At 27.7% G+C, this 22,795-nt stretch overlaps 2 protein-coding genes across 2 annotated transcripts in view; one reads left to right on the forward strand and one right to left on the reverse strand.

The window, feature by feature from the left end:
* Positions 1-22,559, forward strand: part of LOC111626833 — an 86,302-nt gene extending 63,743 nt beyond the window's left edge. Inside the window, exons 5-7 of the mRNA XM_023370351.1 lie at positions 17,893-18,045; positions 22,139-22,311; positions 22,393-22,559. Coding sequence (XP_023226119.1) covers positions 17,893-18,045; positions 22,139-22,311; positions 22,393-22,470 — 404 coding nt within the window. The 3' untranslated portion in view covers positions 22,471-22,559. The remainder of the gene's footprint in view (positions 1-17,892; positions 18,046-22,138; positions 22,312-22,392) is intronic.
* On the reverse strand, positions 957-16,400 carry LOC111626811. Its single transcript, XM_023370318.1, has 3 exons — positions 15,851-16,400; positions 14,908-15,054; positions 957-1,406 (listed from the first exon to the last, which is right to left on the reverse strand). Exons 1-3 carry the CDS (start codon positions 16,128-16,130, stop codon positions 1,159-1,161), a joined length of 675 nt encoding a protein of 224 aa, XP_023226086.1. The 5' UTR covers positions 16,131-16,400; the 3' UTR covers positions 957-1,158.
* Positions 22,560-22,795: the final 236 nt, after the last annotated feature.

Genomic DNA, 22,795 nt, shown 5'->3' on the forward strand with positions numbered 1-22,795 from the left:
CAATTTTTTTGATAATTGCTAAAATTGTTTGCAAAGTTCAAAAAAGTGTATTGTCATCGGGAATACGAGGGCTATTTCTTTTTCAACCTCCGATGGTCCATGAAACAAAAACAAGTGTAAATAACAAAATGAATTTATTACCAAAAGTTAGGTACAAACATAGTTACTTTTCGACATAATCACTGTGAAGATTGAGGCATTTGTCATATCTGTGGACGAGCTTTTCCATCCCCTTGTCATAGAATGTTGACTTGAGATGGGCCCTAACGTTGTTTTGAAGATTGTCATTAGTCTCGAACCTCTGCCCTTCTAGCCACTTTTTCTGTTCAGGAAAGAGTGGAAGTCGCTCGGTGCTAAATCGGGGATATACACTGGGTGTTTAAAGATGGTGAAGACTTCCACCTAGCTTGAAACTTTTTAATGTGTGAAGACTTCCACCTCTTTCCTGAACTGAAAAAATGGCTAGAAGGGCAGAGGTTCGAGACTAATGACGATCTTCAAAACAACGTTAGGGCCCATCTCAAGTCAACATTCTATGACAAGGGGATGGAAAAGCTCGTCCACAGATATGACAAATGCCTCAATCTTCACAGTGATTATGTCGAAAAGTAACTATGTTTGTACCTAACTTTTGGTAATAAATTCATTTTGTTATTTACACTCGTGTTTTTTGTATAGACCATCGGAACTTGAAAAAAAACAGCCTACGTACTGTACAGTACATACTGTATGTATGCAAAGTTGCAACTAGATCGGAAATCGGAAAGTGTGTAAAAGTTGAGTTATTTTATCTGGACAGACAAACAGACAACTTACGACCAGAGAGAGTAAGTTAATAAAACGTGTATAACAAAATATTATTAGTTTTGTTTAAATTTCCGAGAAAGTATTTTTAAGAGTAAGCAAAAAATCGATTTTAGAATTAGATTTTATTTTTAGTATAAAAACATCACGAGATACAAATGAATGAATTAATGTTTATTTACACTCCTGTTACACAATTGTATGCTGCATTTTGCGTGATAAAGTGAATGCCAAAATTGGGTGAAATATATAAAATATGAAGTGTAAGTGTATATATATATATAAAATTATGGTGAAATAGAAATAATTGAAAGATTTAGCTAAAAATATAAAAATATCTTTGTAAAAGTTAAATCAAAGGTTAACATTTTTCACTTCGGTTTGCTCCATTCTGTAGGATTGGCGTTGAGTGGAATGTTTCTGCTTGTGTTTAACGAGTAGAGCATCCGCAAAGAATAAAATTGCTGTTATAAAAGCCAAAATGGCCCCCAAAACACCTAATCCAAATGACCAAGATAAATAATTGTGATCAGGATAAGGCATCCAGTCTCTTCCGTCACCCAAAGCTCCAAATATGATAACGGCCAAAGTGCAACATATAGCTGTGACAAAAAAAAATCTGTTATTAATTCAATTAATTTATTATTATAAATTATGTTTATATAAATCTATAATTTTATTTTAAATGTTTATAAAAAGTTTAAGATTACAGCAAGGTCAGTTTTTATGAAATATATGCAAAACGAAGACTCTGATCCATTTTACAAAGAGGGCTGAAACTATCTATATAAATTTAGATTCAATTATTTAAATTTTTATTTCGAGTTTGTATTAATTAAATATATCATCCACAAAATAAAAAAGTTCAATATTATTAGAATAAAATGCTTGTAATTGAAAATTAGTAGAAGCCAATGACTTTTTATATTAAATATAATATATTTAAATTTAATACATTAATATAAATTTAATATACCCGAGCCCAATGTTTCGTCGTGTAAAAATTAATTATTTAAATAATCAGTCGAGATAACAAAAGCCATTTATGAACGACAACCAACCATAATTTTTTAATTATAGTTTCTTCGCACCAATAAATGTGATTTAAGAATCATTTTCTAATTTGTTTTGGAGAAAAAGTTTAGTGTAGTGTCTAAAAAGTTTTATAATATTTAGACGGTTATTATGAATTATTTACTGTAATTATTGAGATTATGCTATATCTAAAGTTCATTCTCAAAACTGAATTCTTTTCTCACTACAATTTCTTGGTTTATTTTGTTAGTCATAAAATTTGAAATAATTTTAATTATTTAATTTATAATAAATTAAAATTATATGGGCTTAGCGAGAAAAAACATTTTTTCAACTTTGAACAGAAGCCAAAGTATCAAGAGCCATATAATAAGTTATGCTTTAACATACATTTTTTAAAAGAAAATATCCGTAATTAATTATTATTTTATTTTAAAAAAGTGAAATTCAGAACAAAAATAAGTAGAATGAGATATTCAATGAAAATATAATGAACTTATGAAATAAGTACAGTGATCCTTTCCAAGATTACAACACAGCGGTATAATTGGCTACAGAGGCTCGATGCCAACTCTGCTGTTTTCATTACCATTGCTTTCTTTTTATTTATTATTGTCCTTGTTCTATTTTACGTTTAGTTTTGGTAGTAGAGTTCTCTTACCATTGCCTTTTGTTGTAAACTAATTCCGTTAAAGTCTAATATAGTATACTGTAATTCTTTTTCCTTTCTTTTTGTTTTTCTTTTTTTTTTTGTTTGTTTGTTTCGTTTCTTTTTATCTTTCCACTCCACAACCAATTCTCCTTCTATTATATCACAGATAGCGTATTTAGTAATTCTAACATTTTACAACACTTTTTTCCAAAATTTTACCCGTTAGGAATTTTCTCATCACGTAAAATTAAATTTTAAACTACCCCATTTAATTCTATAAAAGTCATTTTGCGTTAGCAAAATATAGAGGTATTATTTTTGCTTGTAGTCTATACGGTGTAGACAGCTCGTAGAAGATATATATTATATATATTAGATTATAAATAATGTATGTATTATATACAGTATATTATTTCTTGCATGATCGTCTGAATCATGAGTTACAAAATTAGAAATGGCACGTATCCATAGACATGTGCCATTTCTAATTTTGTCTTTTGTTGTTAAAGGAGTTTTCACATAGATTAAATATTTATAAATCTGGTTTATAGGTTTATTTGTCATTATATAATTACTAATCTTAAATCGCATATTTTTTCTTACAGAAGTAGTAGCTTAGATTAGAAGTCTCCAAAGTGATCTATATCGATCCCAAGGTACTTTAAGGATCGAAAATTAGTCTGGAGTTAATTGAAAACGGTTCGTTAAAAATTATTAGTCTAGTGGTTATGTATATGACAGTTCAGGATGATGTAAATTTGCTCACTGTAAACAGATCTTTTTTATTAATTAAGACAGTGCGTGGATTAATGCTGACTGAAAGAATTAATTAATTAATTTATTATTATTATTAACTGTAATTTATTTGCAAATATAGAAGAGGGAGTCGAAAGGTCGAAGAATTCTTGAAGGAATCGACAGTCAAAAAGTTTGGGAACTTCTGGCCTAGATATAAATATGCTAATACATAGAATGGACTAAAAATAATTAATTATTGAAAAAATAAGTGTAAAATATAGGTAAAGATTTTTAATAAAAATTGTCTTAAACTAGATTATCCCAGAAAACTTTAATGTCGTTATAACTGACAAGTGACTATAATATGCAGCACGAATGTGTTGCGTATTATAGTCACACTTTCCTATCTCCCTTATTTCACACTTGGTCTCTCATACTTTCCTCTTCCTTCCATTTTTTATAGGGCTAAGTCTGCCGCTAAATGACAGACAGCTCTTGTTCTCTTTAAGTGAAGTAAAGTAACTTGTCAGTAACTTGTCAGAAAATAACTTGTGAAAATTCTGTTTCAAACAATTGTGAATATACCGCTACATATCTTATAAGTCCACTCTTCGATCATCATTCACTAAATTTAAATCCTTTTTGTTTTAATATAGATAAACGTTTTATTCTTAATATGTCATCAATGTTGGACAAATAAAGGCTTAAAATTTATTGTAGTCGTTGGTATTCGGATCTTTATTTTTTACAGCTTACGTACGAAAATTCGTTAAAAAACATCGTGCTATGTTTTTGTAAAACCAAACAATTTACAATAATTTAAATAGTTACAATTTTCTCTAACAAGCATACAATTTAAACAAGCAATAAATACGTATATCTTGTTTTGTTTTGCATAACATTTATGGTCATTTTTTTAACCTGTTAAATATTACTTGTTATGCTGTTATTTATTCCTGTTAATTGTCATACCGAATACCTAAAAAATTTTCTATAATCTATTTATTTTTCGATAAAGAATTATTAATATTTCTAATCATCTTTATTTTTTTAATTATGGAATGTAAGCTATATCAAGGATGCAATAGTTCTACTCAATTAAAATTTTGAACTATTATGTGTTAGTTTTTAATAAATGATAATAGAAACAATTTATTTAAAAAATATATTTGTGTTTGGTATATTGTAAATTCTTATTGCTATTTATCTAAATATTTATATAATTAATATAATTAAACGTGTTTGTAAATTGTTAAGTGTTTGTAAATTGTAACGTGTTAAGTAAATTAAATCAGTATGTAGAAGACGTGAAAATAAATAAATGTCTTCATAAGAGCTTTCTTAAATACTAGCATAAGATATAAAATACACAAACAGAGGCGGATCTACATAGGGACTAATAGGGCTTAAGCCTTGGGTCCCCAAGTGTCAAGGGCCTACAAAAACTGAATTATTATCATAAATTTTTAGTACTTTTTCATTAACAATGAGCACTTATCGCATAGCAAAAAATAGTTAATAGGTTAGGTTATGTTAGGTTAGGCAAAAATGGGGCCGCAATGGACTTCAATAAGCCCTAGGCTCCGAAAAACCTAGATCCATTCCTTTATACAGTGTCTTTTTAAAGTCAGTGTCTTTTTAAAGGATCTTCCCTGCCTAAATACGTAAAAGTGCAATTGAATTTGTAGACTTTATAACTAAAAAAAAATAATTTATGTCATCAATAATCCCTTATAGCTTTTCTGTACTCGGATAATTTTATTATTTATACTTCTTTTTCGGTTTCGTCACTGTCATTTGAATGTTGATGTGGAAAACATTGTTCATATATTTATTAAGCTATGTAGCCACAATTAAATGGTTCTACAGTAGAGCATCGATTATCCGACTCAATTGGGGACTGGGGTTGGTCGGATAATTGAAAAGTCGGATAACAGAAAAGTATGAAAAAATCCATTATTAGTGTAGTATATTATTATATCCCATGTAATTAGTATATTAGTATATCGCTATTAACCTACTTCGCGTTGAATTTTCCTCCATGTTAAGCTTATCAAATTTTCTTTTAAATAATAATCGTCGCTATTGTATCGTTAAAAATTAGAAAATTAAGCCTCGTTTAAATACTGGCTCCCTTTCATGGTCTATCCAGTGTTGCCAGCTAAAACACGTAAAAATAATATTAAAGTAGCCAAGACATAGCCAGATATTGTAGCGCCACATCACTAGCGGACATTTGAATTTGCCGACTAGAACGCGGTCGGTTAACCGAGGTGGTGGTTAATCGGGGTCGGATAATGCTCTACTGTATTGACGTTTGAAGTAAACATGACGTATCACTCTTGTGTGGAAATTTTTTATCCTCATCATTTCATTATATTCACGTTTCATTAAGAATAGCTTACTTTTTATTGAATTAATGAGCTATAAAATTTAATTAGTAACTTACTCTCATTCATGAATTGTTAACACAAAAACAGGATTAAAAACTACAGGTATCCCTTGATTAACGCGATTAATTAATCCCTCGATCCTACCGAGTATATCAAAATCGCGTTAATCAAAATACGGTTTCTATATTAATTAAATAAAGACAACTGGTAAAGTCGCGTAAATTAAAACTTCTGCCGCATATATAAAGGGATTGTCGCAATTAATTTCGCGCGTTAATTAAATCCCGCTTTAAGCAAAGTCGCGTTAAGCAAGGATACCTGTAATTTTACTGAAAAATACAATAAGTTACTTAAATAATTTGGCTTAATTTTTAACTCAACTCTAGTCAATGTTTATTGTAGTGTATGTATATAAATATGAAAGACATTCTGTACGTATAAAAATATACATAAATTAATGTCATTTTTACTTGTAAAGGGATGAATGATGAAAATAAATGAATTTATATAGTCCTATTTATATATTTTTGGAATCAATTAAATTGTATAATTCGATATCTTGCAACTACTTGCTGATATATTACTAAATTAATTCATACAAAACTTTTTTAAACATATTAAGAATATTTGTTTACATAAACTTTTTGGCTTCGTACTAGGTATTCGTGTCTTGTAAATTACTTGACATGTCTTATTATAAATTATAATAAAAGTCAAATTAAATTTTATATAAAAATTTTATATATATATGATTGATTAAAAGATGTTTTAAACAGTAGAAAAATTTTCATTTGCATCCTTTACACTTTTAGTGGGCATCCTTAATTGAGAAAATTCGAATTAATTGCTGATTAAGTAGACTGCAAATTTAATTTAGTATCTATCCAGAAAAATTTACAATTAGTAAAAGATGAATAATATAAAATAAATTTTACTCAAAAAAACAATTAACTATCGCTGATAAATGTAATTAGGTTGACGTAATAAGCTCTATTTTGTTGTATAGCCTAATACTGTGACATACGTCAATATAATTAGGTCTGTAATAAACATGTATACTTAATACGATCAAAATAGTTTGAATTGTATTAGAATAAATTTCCATTTATATTGAATAATTATGGTATTTGAGTTCATCGTAAATTTACTCAAAAAGTATTGATCCATTTCTAGCATATGTTTGTTTATAATCTCCAAGAAATATATAGAACTATTATAAAACAAAGAAAAATAATAAAGGTTCAATAATGGTAATGGAGTTTATTCTGAGCTGTTTACCTAAATATTTAATTTATTCTAATTGAAGTCTAAAATAAATTATTATATTAATTCTATAATTGTATGGCACTGACCGCGTTAAAACTATCTTCTGTTTCTTTTGTGACACAAGATAACACAACACAAAACAAATTTCTTGTGTTTCTTCACAGAAGAGACACAAGATATCTTGTGGTGAAGAAACACAAAGTGTCTTGAGACTTGTGTTTCTTCTGTGAAGTAACACAAGTCTCAAGATAGTTTTAACCCGGTCTAAATTTTTTTGCGACACGATTAAGTACCTACAAGATTTCCTTCATTAACATGACGTAATTTCCTTTCTTTCTATTACATTCCGATGAATTGTTGTTTTCTTAATGATATTTAAATCTATTCTTAATATTTATTTTATTTATTATTATTTAAAACTAATCAAATTTGTGCCGTATGAAAATTATTATATAAAACGTATAAATGAATAAATTGATAGCTTTTATATTTATAATANGTGGCTGAATGGATAAAATCATTGAATTATTAGTCGGTCGCGGGTTCTAGCGTTAAATTTAAGTAGTATAATACAGTAATTAGATAAATCGTGCTAAGACAGATTTTATCTACCATATTTTTCAGCGTATAAGATGCACCCCATTTTTAGAGAGTATCTTTCAGGTTAAAAGTGCGTCTTATATGTCGGCAAATATGGTAATTTATGGAAGAACTATAGAGTTCTATAACGGTTATAGAAATATTCTCTATATATACTGTATATCTATTTGTTTATATACTCTATATATCAAATTCCAAATGCTTTTACAGTTAAACCTCCGAACAACGGTCACTGATGGGAAGATTAATTAATTTAATTAATTAATGGCCGTGGCTTAGAGGTTATCGTACATACACGTGTTTAAAAAAATTCCCGAGAAAGTGGACGCTGTTTACAGGTGGCCGATATTGGAGTTTCGATTCTATTTAACATTGTTTTTTCTATCGTTGAATTAAATGCATTAATTAAAATTGTTGACCTAATTTTTTTCTTTACATTGCATAACTATTTCTCTCGCGCAATACTTTTAAGTTATTTATTATAATTTATAAGCATATAATAATGCTATTATTATATTATTGTTTACTATAATTATATCTTTTTTTCATTCTTTTAATTATTTAATCGAACGAATGCACTTCATTTGGTAGTTCTTTAAATTATGTTAATGGCGGCAGTAAGAAGGTCATTCGGTCGCTAATTTTTTTTTCTCTCTCTCTCTCTAATGATACCAATCCTAATAATACCAATCAGTAAAAAGGAAAAATATATTAAAAAATCTTATAAGATTTTTAAATATTTTTTATTATATAGGCCTATATTATCAATAGAATATTATTATTTTTTATACTTGCCTATAATTAAAGAAATTGTTTAATTATAAGTCGAGTCCATACTGTACATTTGCGAATATGTTTTAATCAGGAAAACCCTAAAAATTGTTTTCACTAATGGTTTTTTTCCTAATTATACATTAATTTACGAGTGCTCAGTAAATAAATTAATTAAATCAACGGTTATTTTTAATGTCACATCTTTTTTCAGAATAATTTTAAGATTTTAATTGAGATCGTAAACAGAAGCATCGTATTAAGGCCCACTTACGGAATGTCGTTATAAGTTTATTTGGTCTACATAATATAATACAAAAATATTATTTTCAAAGCAGAATTTAAAAAATTAATGCCCTACTTCTGATATAACCTAATGAACAAAGTTCGTATCGTGACTAAAATAGCGTGTTTCAGAAGCAGTCAACATGTTCGGCCTCGCCTTGACATATTACAGACAAATGAGACCTCATTCAAACATTTCAAACTATTGATATAAAGAATTAAATCATTTTAAAAAATCGGATTAAATTTTATATTTATTGATTTTATTTTATTCGATTTATTGAGTCTATCTCATTTATTTATTAAATCAAATTATTAATACAGCGCTATTCAAATATTAGTTAGTCCTATCAAATTTGATTTCTCTACTCTAAATATATTAAAATTTTGGGATTAAAGATANTTAATATATATAAATTTGTAGACGAAGCCGTCGTAATTTTAGAATTGGGCCCAAGGTAGAGCGGGGCTCTTTGTTTAACAAATGAAATACGTAGAATGTCTATTTATTACTAAATAGCGGTATTAAAAATTTACGGTTTGCTATTAAAAATAACATGAATTCTTGGGATAGGAACCACTACGGAACCCCTAAGGCCTACATTTTTTCGAGTCCAGAGAAAAAATCCCCAGTTCCCCTTTAGAATGTCTCCAGATGTGAAAGGGGACGAATTATAAAGGCACTTTTACTCTAATTGAGTGTTTCTTCTAAATTTGCGAATTTTTAAATAAAAATTATGAAAAAAGGATATTTTAAAGAAACGGTTTCTATCCATATAAATGCACTAAAAGGTAAAAAATAATTTTTTTAGCTTTTATAGTATTTTTGGTATCATGCAATCAAAAATAAAAGCATGGGGCGCTCATGTTTAAAAATATTCTTAGTTAATAGTTAACTTTCTAACAATTTTTATGGATTTTCTACGAGCGTTTGATGTTTTTATTTTTGGTGGAATAACAACAAGATTACTGTGAAAGCTGGAAATGAATTAGTTTTTACTTTTTAGTGTATTTTTGTGAATAAATGCACTAAAAAGTAAAAACTAAATTAAAAATTTTTTTTAAATTTTTTAATTTAGTTTTTTTAAAATAATTTTTTTTTAGTTTTATATAGTTTTATTTATACAGTAAGTCTAAAAAAGGGCATAACTACGTGTAGAGTCGCTGTTATCAGATTTGATATACAAATTTCAATTTTTCGCCAATTTTTTTGATAATTGCTAAAATTGTTTGCAAAGTTCAAAAAAGTGTATTGTCATCGGGAATACGAGGGCTATTTCTTTTTCAACCTCCGATGGTCCATGAAACAAAAACAAGTGTAAATAACAAAATGAATTTATTACCAAAAGTTAGGTACAAACATAGTTACTTTTCGACATAATCACTGTGAAGATTGAGGCATTTGTCATATCTGTGGACGAGCTTTTCCATCCCCTTGTCATAGAATGTTGACTTGAGATGGGCCCTAACGTTGTTTTGAAGATTGTCATTAGTCTCGAACCTCTGCCCTTCTAGCCACTTTTTCTGTTCAGGAAAGAGTGGAAGTCGCTCGGTGCTAAATCGGGGATATACACTGGGTGTTTAAAGATGGTGAAGACTTCCACCTAGCTTGAAACTTTTTAATGTGTGAAGACTTCCACCTCTTTCCTGAACTGAAAAAATGGCTAGAAGGGCAGAGGTTCGAGACTAATGACGATCTTCAAAACAACGTTAGGGCCCATCTCAAGTCAACATTCTATGACAAGGGGATGGAAAAGCTCGTCCACAGATATGACAAATGCCTCAATCTTCACAGTGATTATGTCGAAAAGTAACTATGTTTGTACCTAACTTTTGGTAATAAATTCATTTTGTTATTTACACTTGTCTTTGTTTTATGGACCATCGGAGGTTGAAAAAGAAATAGCCCTCGTATTCCCGATGACAATACACTTTTTTGAACTTTGCAAACAATTTTAGCAATTATCAAAAAAATTGGCGAAAAATTGAAATTTGTATATCAAATCTGATAACAGCGACTCTACACGTAGTTATGCCCTTTTTTAGACTTACTGTATAAATAAAACTATATAAAACTAAAAAAAAATTATTTTAAAAAAACTAAATTAAAAAATTTAAAAAAAATTTTTAATTTAGTTTTTACTTTTTAGTGCATTTATTCACAAAAATACACTAAAAAGTAAAAACTAATTCATTTCCAGCTTTCACAGTAATCTTGTTGTTATTCCACCAAAAATAAAAACATCAAACGCTCGTAGAAAATCCATAAAAATTGTTAGAAAGTTAACTATTAACTAAGAATATTTTTAAACATGAGCGCCCCATGCTTTTATTTTTGATTGCATGATACCAAAAATATTATAAAAGCTAAAAAAATTATTTTTTACCTTTTAGTGCATTTATATGGATAGAAACCGTTTCTTTAAAATATCCTTTTTTCATAATTTTTATTTAAAAATTCGCAAATTTAGAAGAAACACTCAATTAGAGTAAAAGTGCCTTTATAATTCGTCCCCTTTCACATCTGGAGACATTCTAAAGGGGAACTGGGGATTTTTTCTCTGGACTCGAAAAAATGTAGGCCTTAGGGGTTCCGTAGTGGTTCCTATCCCAAGAATTCATGTTATTTTTAATAGCAAACCGTAAATTTTTAATACCGCTATTTAGTAATAAATAGACATTCTACGTATTTCATTTGTTAAACAAAGAGCCCCGCTCTACCTTGGGCCCAATTCTAAAATTACGACGGCTTCGTCTACAAATTTATATATATTAATATAATATTTTTGTATTATATTATGTAGACCAAATAAACTTATAACGACATTCCGTAAGTGGGCCTTAATACGATGCTTCTGTTTACGATCTCAATTAAAATCTTAAAATTATTCTGAAAAAAGATGTGACATTAAAAATAACCGTTGATTTAATTAATTTATTTACTGAGCACTCGTAAATTAATGTATAATTAGGAAAAAAACCATTAGTGAAAACAATTTTTAGGGTTTTCCTGATTAAAACATATTCGCAAATGTACAGTATGGACTCGACTTATAATTAAACAATTTCTTTAATTATAGGCAAGTATAAAAAATAATAATATTCTATTGATAATATAGGCCTATATAATAAAAAATATTTAAAAATCTTATAAGATTTTTTAATATATTTTTCCTTTTTACTGATTGGTATTATTAGGATTGGTATCATTAGAGAGAGAGAGAGAGAAAAAAAAAATTAGCGGCCGAATGACCTTCTTACTGCCGCCATTAACATAATTTAAAGAACTACCAAATGAAGTGCATTCGTTCGATTAAATAATTAAAAGAATGAAAAAAAGATATAATTATAGTAAACAATAATATAATAATAGCATTATTATATGCTTATAAATTATAATAAATAACTTAAAAGTATTGCGCGAGAGAAATAGTTATGCAATGTAAAGAAAAAAATTAGGTCAACAATTTTAATTAATGCATTTAATTCAACGATAGAAAAAACAATGTTAAATAGAATCGAAACTCCAATATCGGCCACCTGTAAACAGCGTCCACTTTCTCGGGAATTTTTTTAAACACGTGTATGTACGATAACCTCTAAGCCACGGCCATTAATTAATTAAATTAATTAATCTTCCCATCAGTGACCGTTGTTCGGAGGTTTAACTGTAAAAGCATTTGGAATTTGATATATAGAGTATATAAACAAATAGATATACAGTATATATAGAGAATATTTCTATAACCGTTATAGAACTCTATAGTTCTTCCATAAATTACCATATTTGCCGACATATAAGACGCACTTTTAACCTGAAAGATACTCTCTAAAAATGGGGTGCATCTTATACGCTGAAAAATATGGTAGATAAAATCTGTCTTAGCACGATTTATCTAATTACTGTATTATACTACTTAAATTTAACGCTAGAACCCGCGACCGACTNTATACAGTAGAGCATCGATTATCCGACTCAATTGGGGACTGGGGTTGGTCGGATAATTGAAAAGTCGGATAACCGAAAAGTATGAAAAAATCCATTATTAGTGTAGTATATTATTATATCCCATGTAATTAGTATATTAGTATATCGCTATTAACCTACTTCGCGTTGAATTTTCCTCCATGTTAAGCTTATCAAATTTTCTTTTAAATAATAATCGTCGCTATTGTATCGTTAAAAATTAGAAAATTAAGCCTCGTTTAAATACTGGCTCCCTTTCATGGTCTATCCAGTGTTGCCAGCTAAAACACGTAAAAATAATATTAAAGTAGCCAAGACATAGCCAGATATTGTAGCGCCACATCACTAGCGGACATTTGAATTTGCCGACTAGAACGCGGTCGGTTAACCGAGGTGGTGGTTAATCGGGGTCGGATAATGCTCTACTGTATTGACGTTTGAAGTAAACATGACGTATCACTCTTGTGTGGAAATTTTTTATCCTCATCATTTCATTATATTCACGTTTCATTAAGAATAGCTTACTTTTTATTGAATTAATGAGCTATAAAATTTAATTAGTAACTTACTCTCATTCATGAATTGTTAACACAAAAACAGGATTAAAAACTACAGGTATCCCTTGATTAACGCGATTAATTAATCCCTCGATCCTACCGAGTATATCAAAATCGCGTTAATCAAAATACGGTTTCTATATTAATTAAATAAAGACAACTGGTAAAGTCGCGTAAATTAAAACTTCTGCCGCATATATAAAGGGATTGTCGCAATTAATTTCGCGCGTTAATTAAATCCCGCTTTAAGCAAAGTCGCGTTAAGCAAGGATACCTGTAATTTTACTGAAAAATACAATAAGTTACTTAAATAATTTGGCTTAATTTTTAACTCAACTCTAGTCAATGTTTATTGTAGTGTATGTATATAAATATGAAAGACATTCTGTACGTATAAAAATATACATAAATTAATGTCATTTTTACTTGTAAAGGGATGAATGATGAAAATAAATGAATTTATATAGTCCTATTTATATATTTTTGGAATCAATTAAATTGTATAATTCGATATCTTGCAACTACTTGCTGATATATTACTAAATTAATTCATACAAAACTTTTTTAAACATATTAAGAATATTTGTTTACATAAACTTTTTGGCTTCGTACTAGGTATTCGTGTCTTGTAAATTACTTGACATGTCTTATTATAAATTATAATAAAAGTCAAATTAAATTTTATATAAAAATTTTATATATATATGATTGATTAAAAGATGTTTTAAACAGTAGAAAAATTTTCATTTGCATCCTTTACACTTTTAGTGGGCATCCTTAATTGAGAAAATTCGAATTAATTGCTGATTAAGTAGACTGCAAATTTAATTTAGTATCTATCCAGAAAAATTTACAATTAGTAAAAGATGAATAATATAAAATAAATTTTACTCAAAAAAACAATTAACTATCGCTGATAAATGTAATTAGGTTGACGTAATAAGCTCTATTTTGTTGTATAGCCTAATACTGTGACATACGTCAATATAATTAGGTCTGTAATAAATATGTATACTTAATACGATCAAAATAGTTTGAATTGTATTAGAATAAATTTCCATTTATATTGAATAATTATGGTATTTGAGTTCATCGTAAATTTACTCAAAAAGTATTGATCCATTTCTAGCATATGTTTGTTTATAATCTCCAAGAAATATATAGAACTATTATAAAACAAAGAAAAATAATAAAGGTTCAATAATGGTAATGGAATTTATTCTGAGCTGTTTACCTAAATATTTAATTTATTCTAATTGAAGTCTAAAATAAATTATTATATTAATTCTATAATTGTATGGCACTGACCGCGTTAAAACTATCTTCTGTTTCTTTTGTGACACAAGATAACACAACACAAAACAAATTTCTTGTGTTTCTTCACAGAAGAGACACAAGATATCTTGTGGTGAAGAAACACAAAGTGTCTTGAGACTTGTGTTTCTTCTGTGAAGTAACACAAGTCTCAAGATAGTTTTAACCCGGTCTAAATTTTTTTGCGACACGATTAAGTACCTACAAGATTTCCTTCATTAACATGACGTAATTTCCTTTCTTTCTATTACATTCCGATGAATTGTTGTTTTCTTAATGATATTTAAATCTATTCTTAATATTTATTTTATTTATTATTATTTAAAACTAATCAAATTTGTGCCGTATGAAAATTATTATATAAAACGTATAAATGAATAAATTGATAGCTTTTATATTTATAATATTTACTTTAGTGTGAAAAATGTAAAGAAAAAGAAAAAAAATTAATAATAATTAATTAAACTATATAAAAATATAAACTTTATTTTATTTTAATAACAGTTTTGACTGATTAAGACTTACCTGCAAATAGTGTTATAATGCCAATTCCAATAACCATCCCTTGTTTCCCACTACGCATACATACCAACAAAATAATCGTCAATAGCCCCGCTACTAATAAAGCTATTAATCCTAAAGTGAAAAATACTTGTACCGCTACAAAAAATGCTGAAATTGTAAACAATATAATTAATATTTATATATAGGACATTCATGTACAGTACATACATTACGCATATAAGCAAACTCTACGCATAAGCGTATAAAGTCTATACGTCTATGAATCTATATACAGTATAAATAAATATTAATTAATTTAAATTAATATTATGAATTAACGTAATTAAAATATTTAATTGAAATTTATAGCTTAATTGTTTATTATTGTCGTTTAACCACAAGGAAAATTTACGTAGCTTGTATGTTATTTCCTCTACGATAATTTATCTAAGATTGAAATCAAAAGGATTATAACCACTTCCGTAGATTGAATTATAGATTTCTAAAATTAAATATGTGGTAGGAAACATAATATGAATCATTAAAATCTGCAGTAATTTATTTTATAAGCTATCAAGACATTCTGATTGTTGTTATACTTCCTTTTTTTTTATTGTTATTTTTGTGAGTTCCACTTGATAATAGTCACTTTTCAATACTACAAATAAGTTCACCATATAAAAATATACAGTATGGTAATACTTATGACTTCATATAACTTTATATTTACATTACATTATGCGACAGCTAATTGTGTCAATTTTAAAATAATTCAAAATATATTATTTTGTATTATTTATATTATTGAAGAATTTTGTTTTATTTCAAAATACAGTAGAATCTGGTTAAATCGAGTCCAGTTAGCCAGATTTCACTGCATTTATAATTATTGTTTTATGCATTTAAAAATATTTTAATTAATAAAATATTAAGAAATAAATCTATAATTAATGAAATTACTTACGTTGCAAAATAAAATCTCTGAAAAAGTAATATTCTTCATCGAAGATCCATTTGCAAGAATATGGTCCGTAGTCGTGTCTATATCTTCTATGATATTGATAATCGTTATAGTCATCGTATTCCCGATTATAACATATTTCCCATAATCCTATTTTGTGAAAATTTTGATGAGGATTTTTTCCATCGGCAACTAGCCAGGACGGGGTGGAAAATGATATAATCACAACAATTAGAGTAAGAAAGACGAAAAAGACGGCGACGTAAAGCGCTCGGAAAGCCATTTTCAAATGAATAATTCGAGTATACGATTGAAATATTATGTAGAAGTTGTGTCACATAATAGGAAATGACGTGTTGGTTGACTGTCCACAGTGATTTGCAATAAAGAAACAATCGAAGTTTCTCCTCCCCATCCTAAATCAGAAGTAGGTTTCGTCCTTTAGATGACCGAGTCGCTAACTTTGTTTTCGTGTCCTTCGTGTGCCGTATATTATTTTATTTTTTATTTTTTTCACTTAGGTTAATTGCTATATGAGGCAAACTATACAAGGTCGCCATTTTGACGTAATATTTATAATATATTGTCACCGGAAATAAAAATTGCAACACAAGCTATTTGCGATCATTCAAATTCGTTAATGATTGTTTATAACATTTTTTCCATTTTATACTATTTGTTTAAGATTTAATAAAATGTTTATAAATCAAGAAATTAAGAATATGAATTATATTAAAAAATTTAATTAGAATTATTTAAGTACACGCGCAATTAAAATTTAAACAAGAAAGTAGTTTAGTATTACACAACATAAAATAATTGTAAATATTTTAATTGATATTTTATAAATAAATTTTGAAATTTACTTTATCATTTTTTTTTTATTCATCTGAGGTTGAATATTTATTAATAAAACAATAGGAAAATAAAGTATTTTATCGAGAAAAAATTTAATTTACTTTGTTCTTTTTAAGTATATTTGTGCTTCGTAATGAAAAATTTACAATAGGTCATCATTGGATGCGATGTATTCCCCTTCTTTTTCTTCTTCTATAAGTCAAAATTATTTTGTATTTTACTTTTTATTTGTATAATTTCATTTTAATTTAAAATCTTTATTATAAAATAACTTTTTACAGTTATTATTTAGGAATCAATTTGTTTAAATTGAATTTTTATCACAACTTCGACCGGTGACTGAGATGATTGGAAAGTAGAACATAACTCACACTCCAATGCATTTGTCGAAACAAACACTCTCTATGCGGAAGATTATATTTAGTAGAGAACAATTAAAATATGTCTATTAATATTCAATAAAAATGACTCAAGAATTTTCACGGTTAAGACTTTTTTACTATTTCCGCCTTGTGGACACTAAGAGGGTCTTTTCTTAATCATGTCCATTGTGGATTCGTCCAGGCCCACAATGGACATGATTAAGAACAATTGGATGAGTGGGTTGTGAAAGACGGGGCCTGGCCACTCATGAAAAATTCCTGACCTAAGATTGTTCGCCCAAATTTTATTCCGGTTCCTCAGAGCGGTAGACCGACATTTATTTTTATTAAAAATTTATAAGAATCCGAATATTTTAAAAGTTAAGCTGTATTTATTTAAAAGTTGAGAATTAATATTTCTAAATAGTTATACTTGCTAATTAATAAAAATAATTATTATAAAATATAATTTTCAATATACGAAAAATTAAATTATTATTGATTTTATTGAAGTATTAACGTAAGTTAATATAGTGTAAAATTTATTACTTCGTATTTATTTATTTATTATATTTTTTATTATTTGAATTAGGTTTACTTATTAAATATTAAAATATATAGAATCTAAATATTCCAATTTAATAATAAATTCATATGACAGAGAAGTAAACAAACATAAAAATATATTAAATTTTAATTTAAAATTGAAATATTTTAACTTAGTTTTACCGGTAAATAACAATTTTAATTAAGTATTCTTTGCATGTAGATTAAATGAAGTGGTTTCTAATATATAATTATATATTTTTCTTTTTTATAAATTAGTTTGGTACGAACCAACTGATATTGTTCAAGCTAAAAAACCTTTTTTGACAGAAGATTGGAAGTCTTTAACCTATTCATCTCCCAATTATAACGAGTTGAGAATGATGTACAGTTGTGTTTCTGGAAAGGATTTAAAATCGCTAGAATCAGAAGGTATTTTGTGAAAATAAATAACATAAAAAGCACTTAACTGTTTAAACTACAGTATATTAAAATTATACAATGATTGCAGAATTAAAAAATAAGTTTACATATTGATGAATAACGTTCTTAAAACGACGAAGTAGGCCTAACTCTATTATTTGCCAATATACAAACTTTTAAGATTTTTAGTTTACAATTTTTATATAATTAAATGTGACAAATGTCAAAGTTTAAGCTTTAATTGATTTTACTATTATGTTTATATTATTTTTAAAATATTTAAATAAAGTATACTTAGGGAATATACGGGATGATTATAAATTCTTTCCTTGATTACAAACATTTATGGTACAAAAACTATGCTATTTAGAAACATGCGGTTTGTGGCATAATTTATGTTGATTTGTGGGGCTTTTTGCTGTAATTTTGCACTAACAAGCATGTGAACGGTCCAGACGGCGTTGTAGTCATCGGTATCAAAATGACGTTTCTTTGCAGAAAAAGTGCAATTTGTTCTACAGTTTCAAGAAACAAGCTCATAAATTATCTTCGGAAAAGAATACAGATGCTTTAAAAACTTTAATTTATGTTGGTGACCTTAAAGGAAGTAAACTTTACATACCAATCTTTTAATGCTTTTCATGTGAAAAGCATTAAAATCACAAATTGCAAGTTGCTTATTTTTTTATTTATTGGGTATCCTGAAGAAATACGCGCAGCATTGTTTGAGAAAGAATTTAAAATAATCTCAATGTAAATGAATTTACAAACTATTATGATAAAGAGAGGAGAAAAATTTATTAAAATGTAAAACAAATGTAAATATTATTACTATTTCTTTATTTAGGGGAGATCGGGGCAACTTCGGCATGCGGGGCAAGTTTGTCAAGCGCTTTTTTTAAAAAACAAATTAAAAAAAAACTTTGATTATAGGTTAGGCAGTTGAGTTTCATTGGTGGCTTGTTGAGAGTAGTGTTTTTATTGTTCTCCAACAAGCGTAGTTGAATTATCAAGCAAATTTTCATTTTAGTTGAATTCCATATAATATTTTTTTTTCCATTTATATTGAATTGGCAGGTTTTGTTATAATTCCATGATAACGAAAGTTACTTTTCCTGTTAGAAGGATGTAACTTCAACTTATTCACGTGGCCAGATCGTGGCTTGGCATTCTGTTCTCAGGGTTGTACTTAATGTTTCGAAATCATGACTAGCGGGGTAAGATCGGCAACATAAAGCCACATTAGAAGCAAAGGATAAAAATCAAACAGATGATAAATGAAAACATGTTTGCATTTGTTATTCATGTATATATGTCTTTGAACTTGCATTTCGTTGTAATAATATTAAATGGGTGTTGGATTTGTATTTCTTTGTTTTAATAGTGAATTCCAACTTATACATTGTTAATAACATAATTTTATATACGTGCCTATCTTACCCCATTACTGTTGCCCCTATAGCAGGGGCAACTTTAATAAAAATAATTAAAATAATTACAACTTTACAAAAAGAGAGAAGTTGCCGATCTTGCCCCTATACCCGGGGCAACTTCGTCAATTTCTCTCTTCTTGTAAAGTTGTAATTATTTTAATTATTTTTATGTCCAAACTGATTTTAACCAGATGTATAGTAAGGTAACATTCCAATAGACAATATGCAAAAGGTTTTTTTCAGTTTACAGCAGTATTTATTACACAAAATTTAAGAAAAGCTTAACATGCCGATCTTACTCTGATCTCCCCCTACTTTAGAATTTATAATTACAGTAACTGATGAAGCGAAATTTCGGAAGCTTCGTAGCTTAAAAAAAACGTTGGTTCATAACTTTCAAATAGTTATGAACCAAAATAAGCATCTCTCAAACTTAGAATTACTATTGTTTTTGTATTTTTATTATATTTATCTCACAAAATTTATTTGGTTAATGAAATCTAAAATTTATTTCGTAATTAAATTTTAAATAATAATAAACAGAAAACAAAAAAGATATGATTTTGTAATTACTTTCCATTATTATAATTCTAGCGAAAATTTTGTTTTGCATCAATTGTTTTATTAATAGTCAATAGGTTTATAATTCAAAACACGTGATTTTATTTCGAAAAAATGATCTCGGAAGCAATCTGATATTTTATAAAATTAAATAAATTATCGTTCATATTAATTCGTACTAAAGAAATAATTTACAATTTAAAGACTTACAAAAATTAATTTAAGGAATAGATCAATTTTAAAAATATAAATCAGGTATTTTTAACTTTTCCCGTGTATCGACGCCTTTGAAAAAATTTTTCATCAATTTCCTTCAACATTATATATATTATATACCTCGTATATGTTCAACAGCACTCGTACATAATTTTTAATACATTTTTCATATTTGCAAAGTTTCATTGACCTCCTCTCAGACTTTCTTCGACCTTTAAGAGGTCAATACGACTCCGTAGTGAAACCCTGATATAGATCATTAATTTTTGTTTGTTATTAAATTTTATGTAACATTTTAATTATTAAAGCGAATCTTTCATAATATATATCTGCTTCTGTGTGTATTTTATGTATAAAGTATATGAGTCATAGAGACCTAATTAATTTAATTTTAAAGAAATATTTATTAATTATTTTACGTGTCGTACTCAATGAATAATCTTCTTTCAGTTTAATTAACTTGAGTTTGAATTTTTAAAATTGGTAATTAATCTATAGCGAAATCAACATTTTTAGGAGCAAGGTAGCAATATAATTATTTGTAATATTATTATTATATGTATACAGTACATGTATGTACAGGCTATATAACGTTCCTATTTTCATTTTTCTGGATTTGCCACTGATGAAAGGTATAACATATAGGAAAGTAAATTATCCTTGACGGTACGTGGTGTCATGGACTTCCAGGGGGCAAACGGGGCACTCTCTGGAATCGAGTGAAAAATTCCGAAAATTATAATGATAAAGTGATTGAGTGACTTTACACCCTCGACCATGGGAATGGGACGCTTTGATGCAGTGCTGTATTCTAACGTTATTATCTACGTGTGAAAAAAAACCCAAAAATTAAAAGAATTAAATAAAAATTTATTGATCTTATTAATTACTTGTCTCCAAGTTTTGCCCCCTGAAAATTTTTCCGCGGACGCCCATGTATAATATTATATGACATCTATGTTAAAGAACTAACACATCTGACTTTTAACTTTAAAGCACGAATTATAATTAACAATTAAGGCTAACTTAAATAATTCATTAATATAATTTAATGTAAATAATTTACATTAACAAATATGAAATTGTACGGTAAATATTTCTTTAATAAAATCGTATTAAAAATTTATAAATTCAAATGTTTTTAGAAAAGAAGCAATTTTCCTAACTTTGGTACAAGTATCTGAATAAATCCCATTTAGGAATATGCCTGATATCAGAGAAAGTTCGGGTTTTGATTTTTAATACTTTTTGAATATTGAATTTAAATTGAAAAAGTCGACTAGTATAATCCCTAAATTTTAAACTTATATCAAATCTATTCCAAAGAATAGATGCATTGTGTCGTGCATGTGTCATGAGTATGAGAAATTTTCCCCCCCAGAAAATTTTCTAAGGGAGCAAAGCTTGGAAACAAATAATTACATCAATAAATTTTTATTTAATTATTTTTTGAGCTTTTCACAAGATTATAGAATACAGTAATAAAATTTTAAGAAGACAAAGCGATGGTCGACGCTGTAAGGTTACATGCAGTATCTCAATCACTTTCGATTATAATTTGTGGAATTTTTTATTCGATCCCTGACAAGTGCTTCGTTCGCTCCCTTTGCGGATGCCCACGGTCGTGTGTGTGTGTTTTCTGTAGATTATATGATCAAATATAAACTAGTAATGCACTTTCTTTTCTCAGACATTATACTTATTTTATTCAATCACGTTTATTCTTTAAAATAATAATTTGAAATATTTTATATCCCGTCATTCCCTTTTTTATACTTTTAAATGATTCTATTGCTTATAATAAAAATATATAATATATATGTTTATTTATTTTATTTACACATACAGTATTATTAAAATTTATTTATAAAAACAACGCTATTATATTCCAGAAATTGAAAGAATCCCGTTGGAAACAATAATAAAATGTTGCATTCAACTAAGTGAACCTCTTATGCATTATCTACACACTTTAATAGTGACTTTGGGAGCCAAAGGTGTTCTTGTTGTAACAAAATCCACTAATGATGAAAAATTTCCTATTTGGAATATTAGAAAATCTAAGGTATTCTAAAATTAATTATTATGGTTACTTTTTCAACTTTTTATAAGTCAAATAATCCAACTTGTGAGTAACATTTTACAGGTTAAACCAAGCGTTACTCATTTTCCTTCAGAAAAATGTCTTTCTGTTGTAAGTGTTTCTGGAGCTGGTGATTGGTGAGTAATACAACTAAATTCGACTTACTGTTTTATATGAAAGTAGCCAATTTATATACAGGGTTCCTATTCAAATTTTTGTTTTAAATTTCATGACTTACCCTGACCAATTTTGTTCAAATTCCCTGACCCTCACATCCCTTACAGCAGTGGTTCCCAACCTTTTTTCATTAGCGTACCCCGTGACATGTCATATCTCTAGATTGTACCCCGTGACATGTCATATCTCTAGATTGTACCCCTCATTTAAGAAATTTAGTGAGTAACCGTATTGTTAATTTTACATATTGTAACTTTAAATTAAAGAAAAAAAACCTAAANATTTCAAA

The sequence above is a fragment of the Centruroides sculpturatus genome, unplaced genomic scaffold, assembly GCF_000671375.1.
Source record: "Centruroides sculpturatus isolate CEXI.00-Female unplaced genomic scaffold, Cexi_2.0 scaffold280, whole genome shotgun sequence".
NCBI classification, from domain to species: Eukaryota; Metazoa; Arthropoda; class Arachnida; order Scorpiones; family Buthidae; genus Centruroides; species Centruroides sculpturatus.